The sequence below is a fragment of the Hyperolius riggenbachi genome, chromosome 11 (genome assembly GCF_040937935.1).
Source record: "Hyperolius riggenbachi isolate aHypRig1 chromosome 11, aHypRig1.pri, whole genome shotgun sequence".
Lineage (NCBI taxonomy): Eukaryota > Metazoa > Chordata > Amphibia > Anura > Hyperoliidae > Hyperolius > Hyperolius riggenbachi.
Genome location: NC_090656.1, coordinates 68,180,162 through 68,190,603, shown reverse-complemented (window position 1 = coordinate 68,190,603; position 10,442 = coordinate 68,180,162). Strand labels below are relative to the sequence as shown.

The window sequence follows — 10,442 nt, the reverse complement described above, 5'->3', positions numbered from 1 at the left end:
GCTCTCTGCACAGTTGTTCTAATGACTGCATCTGCTCAGCCACTGACAACTTATCATACAAAGTTTGAAGACAAAGATTTGTAGACAGTCCCTATTCAGTGTGCAGCAGGGTCTTGTGTACAGCGCTACTCTACCCCCAGTCTCTCCAACCCCTCACCAAGTGCTCTGTACTGTAGTGATGCTGGAGAAGTCTGCATATCCATTTCTGCTCCATCAGAAATGGAAAAAGTATGTGTAATAAGCTAAGGCTGGGAGCACACTTGTCTGTCAGTTTTCTGTGTGCATTTTCTGCACACCATGTGTGTCTGTATGTGGGAAAACATGCACATTTATCACAGAAGCTAATATAATTATAAATAGCTAATATAATTATATATAGAGAAAATGCGTGCAGTGCTTCACTGCTGTCTGTTTTTATCTGCATGGGGAAAACACATTCAAGTGTGCACTAGCCAAGTGAATTACATTGAAGTTTTGCAAGGGGCCTCGTGATTTGTAGTTATTCCCTTGGTGTAACTAAGTGGATGAGGCCACCTACCAAAATCAAGTCTATAAATAACCCAGCATTTCCTGAGTAGCTTTGAGTTTTATTAAACATAAACCATAAGGTCAGTTTTTCAATACCATGCAGGGGAATTCCATTTGATGTATGCCCCCTCTTCTACACCCACTGTGCAGTGATGTTTAATGTGTGAGTGGCTGCTGCAGAATGCATTCCGGCTCGCACACCATACATCACTGCACAGTGAGTGTCAGAGAAGTGGTATATACCCAAGGGAATTCCCCTTATATAAGCCCTGCCATTTTTGCAGACAGATTGGGCCATCTGAGCCTTCTTGCCTTGATAAAGTGACCGTGGTTGGCTTCAAAACATTGGCTTTATGGTTTAAGTTTAATACAACACAAAGCTACTCAGGAAATGATGGTTTATTTATAGAATTGACTATTACTGTAGATGACAGTTTGAAAGATAAAAAAGGTAGCAGTTCATTTTATTGTAGGAGAAATGTACATTTTATGTGTGTATGTATGTATGTATGCACATGCATTTTACATTTCAAAGTTTTCATGGTAGTTGTCTTACTCTGAGTTGGCATCAGAGAGCAGATGTAGTCTCGGAATAGAACATTTCTAACACAAATGCAAAACTGAGTCTAAAATGTGTGACAAGCTCTCCTATATAAAAAGTTCATTCATCTGACTTTTTTTGTTGTTGTTTTATTTCTTTATCCAGTTAGAAAATAAAAGCATTGAATGAGATAGTGGAATTCATTAATGTTCTCGTGCTCCCCTTATCACGGTGAGCTTGCAGTTCAATGGACTGCGTGCTGGGTAGTTTACTGTTGGTCCCACTGGTCTGCCTCGTTAAATCTACACCTGAGGCTGTTGTGTCCTCTTGAGTTTCTTAATCAAGGAAAAGTGGAGCACTGACCCAGTCCTCAAAAAGGTGTTTGATCTCACTTTGATTGGATATAGATACGCAACCAAGATTGAAGGACATGTTTGTGTTAAAACTACTCCGTTATGAGTGATATCCAGGCACACTTTTGTCTTGTTTTATCAGGCTTCCTGGAGTTTGTTTCCATGCAGAATTTTCAAAGACATTTAGGATTCTGGTAACAAAACCCTTCAAGAGCACTTTTCATTTTGAAACTAATTATAATATGCTGCACACAAGTAAAGGAAAGGTTTCTTTTTTAGGCTACTTTTTATTATGGGTAAGTGGTTGAAATTGATTGTGCCACTAATCTAACAAGGGACGCGGTTCTTCTATGTCACCCATCCGGTTGGTGAGTACTGGGTAACAACTGACATGGGGTACATGAATGGTAAGTAGAACATGCTGGAAGTCAGAGTAGGCAGCTATCAGGATAACTGGTAGTCAGAGAAAGGTTGGTAACAGTAGAATAAAGCAGGGAACACACTTGTCTTTCAGTTTTCTGCGCGCATTTTACTGCATACGTTTTCTGCACACCAAGTGTTTCTATTCAGAAAAACGTGTGTTTTTTCACAGCAGCTGGTGTAATTGATACATAAAACTGACAATATGCGCAGAATCATGATACAGAATGTCAGATTTTTTTTTTTCTGTGCTTGAAAAACACAATAAGTATTAACTAGCCCATTGATGAACATGAGTTCTCAGAATTTTTGTGCAGAAAACGTGTACGAAAACAGTCAGGTGTGTTTTCTGCCTAAGGGATTTATTTAATGAGGTTGAAGAAAAGGGTACCCTGGAGAGTATAGATTTTTCTCCATGCCCTTCCAGCATTTTCCCCGAAAAATTCGACATCATGGAAGGGCAAAGCCAACTGTGATTACTATGAAAGCTACGCCTGACTGACTGACAGCCTTTCAAAGCCATCTCCAACCCAAGCAGAGAAAGTTTGCCCACTGCCCAGAACCGTCCACAATAAGGTGGTTCCTATAAGCTAAAAATGTTTATTTATCTCATAATTCAGAGCTGCTAGCAAACCACCAAGAACACAGGAGACCACAGTTCTGAGAGCCATCTTCACCTGCCTAAGCAATGGTTTACCTCCCATTGTCTTGCAATAGGATGTGAGTGCATCCTAATGCAAGTGGGGACGTACATACAGCTGCTAAACTGAGTAGAAATTGTTGCTGTAGCGGCAGTTTCCTTGCAATTCAAAGACTGAGATCTGTTAGCAGAAAGAATAATCCTCAAAGTGACCACTAATGGTTCCGTTTGCAATAAGATAGTTTATGAACGATTCTACGCATAAACGATCAAAAATGATCATTTAGGACCACTAGTGGACACAAATTTCCTAACCCACAGGTGTCAAACTTCAGGCCTGGAAGGCCAGATCCATGTCAGTGTTTAGCATGGACTGAGAAAGAAAGGAATGTATTCTACCTGATGGACCACACCTTTCCTGATTCAGACCCATCAATTAATTTGAACTGTGTCAAATATATGTGAGGACCTCGGCCCCCAAAGGATTGGTTTGACATCGCTGTCCTAACCAATCCAACCAGATTGACAAGATAAAACTCCTGGTCACAAACGCTCATTTCCGATCGCCCATACAAAGAATCGTACATAAACAGTCCAGCAAAGTGTATCATTGGTGGCCACCTTTAGAAGTTAAGAACTGTTTTAAGGTGGACAGTTGGTGGCAGATATTTTGCATTTACCTCAGTAAATGCCGTGTAACTCAGCTCAGAAATTCCACTACGGTTAACCTTTTAAACTTTGTAACCCCATGGAACTTTTTTTTTGTATTTATTTATTTATTGGGGGGGGGGGAGATGTGAGGTAAAAGAATCATCCAGAAATTTGTTGGTCAGCATGGAACCCTATGGCCAAAATTCAGTTGTAAGCAGAGCTGCAATATTCTTCCATTTTACAATGTAAATTAACTTAAATAATCTACCAATAAATCATGGCTTTAAGTACAATACCACTGAGACACAAGTGTAATTTGTTTGCATGGCATGACGCTGCCTTGATATATTATATCACGATAAATGTCGGAGATTGCATATTTGTAGCTTGATTAATAACGGGTTTTAAACGTGTCATCAGCTGAACTTGAAGAAAGATCATAATTTCCTTACCAAGTACATCTATTTATCACATTGCAGCTGATGTACCAAGTAGCATATGGTACTACTGAGTAAATAGACGATGCTGTTTTTGAAATATTCTTGTTAAAGCATTACAGAAAAAAGGATGCTATTAAAAATATACCTAAATGATTGGAAAAATATTTTTGTTACAGGTTTTCCATTGATCGGCATACAGATCTGGATCGCCAATTTAACATCAATGCGGATGATGGCAAAATAACTCTGGCCACAGCACTTGATCGAGAGACCAGCATGTGGCATAATATCACAGTGGTAGCTACAGAAACCAGTAAGTACTCTAACCATTTCCAACATGTTTACCTGCAAAAACAAAAACAATTAGTATGTCTACAGATAACTCCAAAATGTTGACTTAAAGTGGACCTGAACTTGCACAGAACCGAAGTAAAACATAGAATAATGCATCCTATATGTATTTAGAGTGTTTAGTGTCAGTAATGTCAAAGTTACCTCTGCAGTGGAGAGCAGCGCGACCGCCGCTCCCGCGTCTGACGTCATGGCAGATTCCGCCGCTGCCTCCCCGTCATCCCTTCCCAGCAGGTCAGGTCTCTCCAGGGTACATCAAGACAGAAGAGCGCACGCGCGTACCCGGAGACAGGACCTTTATGCATTGAGGAGGCGAGTCAGCTGACCAGCCGGTCAGCTGACAACTCTGGTCTGACTCTCGCCTCTGATTGGCTGAGGCAAATGGGCGGAGCCACGGGTATTACCTTTTGCATTTAAGACCCGGGCTGTCAGTGGATCATTGTCTGCTGTTGCTGAAACTTTGCAGTGAAAGCTCTCAGACCTTAGTCAGATCTGTGTGTGTTTGATCCGGCAGGACCCCGGGGATTCACACTTAGACTAGGAAAAAACATATCATTGTATATTATTTATGTGTATGACTCTTTGCCTGAACCTTTGATTACTCTTACTGCCTCTCGATTTTGTACTTCTGCCAATCTGTTTGTTGCCGACCTCGGCCCGACCTCGACTCTGTCTTAGCCTTCTCATTCTGTACTTCTGCCCATCTGATTGTTGCCGAACACGGCCTGTTTCTCACATAGTATTTGTCTAACGATTTTGTACCGCGACCTAACCGACCAGTTACCGACCCGGCCTGTACGACCTCTCTTATACTAGTGATAGTCCCTACAGCCAAGGGCTATCACCTAGGAGTACTCCTGAGTTACTGTGCACTAAAAACACGAGTGATCACATTCTGATTAAAATACTGACTATTGTGCTATTTGAGCTACTACCTATTTTGTATCACAGACTTTCCCGATTGAGCTCACTCTGGTCTGCAGAGATACCACTGTTCATTACATTTAGCCTGTCTAATTCCCCCTCATCTGTGTATAATCACAAAATGTAATTTTATCAATTCCCTGTGTCACCTGACTGTCATGGCAGATAAGACAGATAAGCTCATTTGAAAACACAGGTTGTTAACAATATGTCTGCTTTCATGAAAGCAGGAAGTAGAAACTATGCATATTTAATATAAGATTTGTATCAGCTGTAACAAATAAATGTTTTTCTTTAAAGGTTATCATACTGTTGCTTATCTTTTAGAGCGTAGAGGAAGTTCTGCGTTCAGGTCCGCTTTGAAATGTTGCATATCAACTACTGCCCCTGTGGAAACAAAAATGGTCAATTCAGGCACTCTAAACATTCCCAACTTTTAAAAACAAAACACTGTTGAAGGCAAAGCTAAAACACACCTCTGTGGAAGTAAATATCTTTTTCAGACTCTGTAAATATCTCAGACTCAGACATGAAAGTAAAATTATACTCAAAATGTTCCTTGTGCACCAACAGATTGTCCACACTGTTTAAACTACTACGACTCCTGTTTTAAGAAAGTGACTGAAACTGTATTACTTTCATTATCTCCTAAAGCCTTCTCATATGACTGTTCAGTCAGGTACATGTGGAACACTTGAACTTCATCCCAATCAGTAGCTGATACCCCCTTTCCCGCGAGAAATGTTTAACTTTTCTTGAAGATATCATCAGGGGGGTCTGTATGGCTGATATTGTGGTGAAACCCCTCCCACAATGTTCGATGTCATGACCTTGGCCATGACAGTTTGCTGTCCGTGAGCTTTTTTGCATTGTGGGAAATAACAGCTTTTTTCAACTGCTAAGCAAGCAACATCTCCCTCTGTGCATAGAACTCTCAGTAACAAACATTCCATACAGATCACCTTGCAGTAATAAAGCTGTCACCACCAGTGATACATTTCAGAATGTAAATCAGGGAGAGGAAACCTTTAACAATGGGCACACGCTGACTAAATAATCTGTAAATAGATATTGTAAAAAATAAGCAAATTTATTCATTATGCTATTTTCACTACAGTACCTCTTTAGACTGTTGTGTACCATATACCACATTATCGGTCCTCATCCACATAGTGCACATTGCAACCATCATTGCATGTGTTCCTTCATAGCCTGGTAATATTGTATATACACAGGCCCAGATTTACCTCACAGTAGCCTAAAGGCACTGATGTCCTGGCACATTAGTATTCACCCTCCATGAACCTTCAAACACCTTACTTCCTTCATCATAGGTAGCTACAGGTTCCCTTTAGTGTTAGCTAGCCAGAAGTACCCTTAGTATTAAGTAGCTAGAGGAGCTCCCAAGTATTAGGCAGCTAGAAGAACCTCAGTATTAAGTAGCTAGAGGAGCTCCCAAGTATTAGGTAGCTAGAAGAACCTCAGTATTAAAGGTAACCTTAACTGAACGGGGGGTAAAGAGTTTCACTTACCTGGGGCTAATACCAGCCCCCTGTAGCAGACCTGTGTCCTCGGAGCCGCTCTGGAATCCTCCGGTCCCCCGCTGTCACTTAGTTTCATTTTTGACGACTCACCAGTCGGCCGGCCGCCATACGTATTATTGGATGCATTCCCTACTGCAATTAGCGCTGTTGCGGACCGAAAATACGCATTGCCGCATTCCGCACGCGTAGATATGTGTCAACAGCGCTAATTGCGGTCCACAACAGCGCTAATTGCAGTAGGTAATGCGTCCAATAATACGCATGGCAGCCGGCCGACTGGTGAGTCGTCAAAAACGAAACTAAGTGACAGTTGGGGACCGGAGGATTTCAGAGCGGCTCCGAGGGCACAGGACTGCTGCAGGGGGCTGGTAGTAGCCCCAGGTAAGTGAAACGCTTTACCCCCCCGTTCAGTTAAGGTTCCCTTTAAGTAGCTAGAGATGCCCCTGTCTGAAGGGAGATCTCATCAGTGGACTATCAAGACCCAGGTGAGTAATCTCTCATTTACACTCTTATCAGGACTCTGTATAGAGGGAGGTGCTAGGGAAGGGAATGGAGCTGCCGTTCCATCATCAGGCGCCTGCAGACATGTGCCTACAGTGCCTTATGGTAAATCCGACCCTTATTATACACACAACATTGGCACAATCAAATCTGTTACAGCATACATCCAGTACATGAACCTACCCATTGAAAACCATAGGCAGTGCATGCAAATGCATTATTGTGTTATGTTGTAACACAATGCACCACTGAAACAGAGAACACTGCCTAAATTATTATCAAACTACTGTATTCTAAATTAATTCTCAAGGAAAATGTGTAGAATTCATATACATTTCAGTAGGCAAGTGGAAAAATGGAACTGGACAGAGGGTGTTTTTCCCCTCAGTTTGATGCACACATGCTACTGCATGAATGGGTTGTAGCCCTGGTCTGCCAGTCACTAGCACATCTAGTAATGCAAGTGTGTATGTGGTTGATTTAAATTCCCTTACTGCCATTGTTGAAGGTGAAACTAGAAGAGTTAATTAGGTTCCAGATCACGTTCTAGCCTATGATTTTAATTGGAAGCACAAGAAAGCTTTCTGAATACATGCATGATCATTTTTAAAAAATAATGTACCAGCCAGCTGTTTATTCATTTTCTTTTATTTTTTGGTAAGAAGATGCCCAATTAAAAACCCTAGATACGGAAGGATTTGTGGATATTGTGTACAACAATATATTTAGTGTACAGCAATGCCATGGTGGGTTTTGGTCACTTTATCTAAAGCCTAAATGCAGGCGTGTGTGTGTGTGTGTGTGTGTGTGTGTGTGTGTGTGTGTGTGTGTGTGTGTGTGTGTGTGTGTGTGTGTGTGTGTGTGTGTCTATATGTCAGTTATACACAAACAAATGTTGTTGTTTTTTACACAATAAAAAGGAAAACACTTGCACCAATTTAAAGATCCTTTACTTGACTAAACATTGGCCACAATTCTCTAAGATCCTGCTGGGGACAATAAGGCAACTGAAAACGTATCACCACACTTCGATCAGTATTTTAAGTGTTAACTCACTAAAGAAGCTTGCCTTATTAACATGTAGTGATATGATTTCGCAGTGAGTTTGTTGTCTTATCATTCCAGTCCTTAAGTTATCACATCTGTAGTTATTCTCACATGCACTAGATAGGGAGGGGACAATAACAGGCAGGGTGTAGCTCCACTGCTCCTTCTGCAAGGACAATTACAGCTAGCCTGTGTAGGACAGCCAGGGAAGGAGAGAGACATGCTTTAACTTTAGAATGATGTCATTATTTTAACCACTTGAGGACCCACCCTTTACCCCCCCTTAAGGACCAGCGCTGTTTTAGGTGATCTGTGCTGGGTGGGCTCTGCAGCCCCCAGCACAGATCAAAGGGCACTCAGAGCGATCAGATCGCCCCCCTTTTTTCCCCACTAGGGGGATGATGTGCAGGGCGGGTCTGATCGCTCCTCCTGGCTGGCATTTTGCGGGGGGGGCACCTCAAAGCCCCCCTCCGCGGCGAAATCCTCCCCCTCCCTCTCCTACCTGCCACCCCCGGGAGATCTGGGCTGCACAGGACGCTATCCGTCCTGTGCAGCCAGTGACAGGACGTCCCCTGTCACATGGCGGCGATCCCCGGCCGCTGATTGGCCGGGGATCGCCGATCTGCCTTACGGCGCTGCTGCGCAGCAGCGCCGTACAAATGTAAACAAAGTGGATTATTTCCGCTTGTGTTTACATTTAGCCTGCGAGCCGCCATCGGCGGCCCGCAGGCTATTCACGGAGCCCGCCTGATTAATTAGGCTGCAGCTGGCGACGCAATACTGCGTCGCTGGTCCTGCAGCTGCCACTTTGCCGACGCACGGTATAAGCGTGCGGTCGGCAAGTGGTTAAGGATCAAAACCTTAACTTCAGAAATCACTTAAAGACATTTTTTTTTATTTTTATATAAAATACTGCTAAGTGAATACTAAATGCTTTATCATCATGGTGATAACAGTAAAAACAGATCAGAATCATTATTAAAGACGGGAGATGAGCTTAGTGAAATGTGGCCAATATTTGAAGCTTTTTATACTAAAAAAAAAAAAAAAAAAAAAATAACTTTGCACCTCCTCAGCAACTTCCTGTTGCCTTCTCACCCTTACTTCCCAGATATTCTGAAGCCATTTTGACTACCAGAGCAATGAAGGTGGAAAAGGTTTTGCCTTTTTTACTTTGCTAGGAGGCAATTTGCAGGCTTGTGCCAGTTCAGTATGCTTAGGGTACGTAAGTGCAGTCTGTAGTTTTCTTTAATGAAGTCAGTAAATTCTGTACACCGGCTGGATTTTGCTTTTTTAATCTTTTGTTAATCACTGTAGTCTCCCATTCTTTTACAATTAAGTCCAGATTTGGAGTGCTCCAGTTTCTATAATGCTTGTTTAATGAGCTTTGTAATGTAGTAAATAAAGGTAACCCCTGAGTTAGTCCATACACAGTTTAGATGTTTTTTCCTTTCTTGTAATTGTTATTTATATATCTGAATGGGCCTGTTTTGCCACCTCACTTAAAGGGAAAATAATAGTAAAAAGGGGGTGCAATATGCAATTCATAATAAATATTGACAATTGCCTGTCAGCAAAGCTGACATTAAAGGTGGCCGCTCAATTTTTTTAATCACTATTATTATTATTTAGTATTTATATAGCGCCGACATCTTCAGCAGTGTTGTACAGAGTATATATTGCTTTATCACTAACTTCCCTTTAGAGGAGCTCACAATCTAGTCCCTAATATAGTTGTATGTCTACATCATGTAGTGTATGTATCTTAGTCTAGGGCCAATTTTTAGGGGGAAGCCAATTAACTTATCTGTATGTTTTTGGGATGTGCAAGATCGCTAACCACTATGCCACCATGCTGACCAATTTGACCAATTTGACCATGTGATTTAATTGACTAGAAAAAGATGCTCTGATGATTTTTGCCTAAAACTGTTTGATTCATTTGATTGTGCCAGACTAATGTTTCCACTCAATCAGCGGTGGGTTGGGAATGCTCACTTGCAGCGGTCAAATATGGGCTGACCGACGCAGAAGCGAAACTTCATCACCAGTGCCACTGCCTGCCATCACTTTTTCCCATGTCTTCTCTCAACTACTGGGGTTCCCCCTGTCTTTTCTGTCCTGAGAGCTCTGTGTCACATGTCGAACAATAAAGGCCAAACAGTAGATGCTTCTAGTGGTCATGTTAGTTGTATGCCACAGTGCCCCTAGTGTTTGTGCTCTTGTGTTTAGTCACACAACTCCCTGGGAGTGAAGAAACGACAGGGAGAAGCTCGGCAATCAAGAAAAGACACACATCAGGAAACAGGTGAGGGAAGCTCCTCTGCCCTTACACTCTGCATGGCCCGGGTGGGGGTGAGGGGCATACACCGGGAAACCTGGCAGGCAGTGTGCACAGATTTTCAATAGATTTCATTCTAAAATCTATTTACAGTGTGTAGAGGGATTCTATCAGATCCCTCTCCAATCAGATGATGATCTGTTTACCACATCAACCAGTGT

General features: G+C 42.1%; 1 protein-coding gene across 1 annotated transcript in view; it reads left to right on the top strand.

The window, feature by feature from the left end:
- The window catches only part of CDH8 (cadherin 8), a 635,562-nt gene that overhangs the window by 495,398 nt on the left and 129,722 nt on the right, over positions 1 to 10,442 (top strand). Inside the window, exons 7-8 of the mRNA XM_068259774.1 lie at positions 3,613 to 3,644; positions 3,750 to 3,886. Of these exons, the coding sequence (XP_068115875.1) occupies positions 3,613 to 3,644; positions 3,750 to 3,886 (169 nt within the window). The remainder of the gene's footprint in view (positions 1 to 3,612; positions 3,645 to 3,749; positions 3,887 to 10,442) is intronic.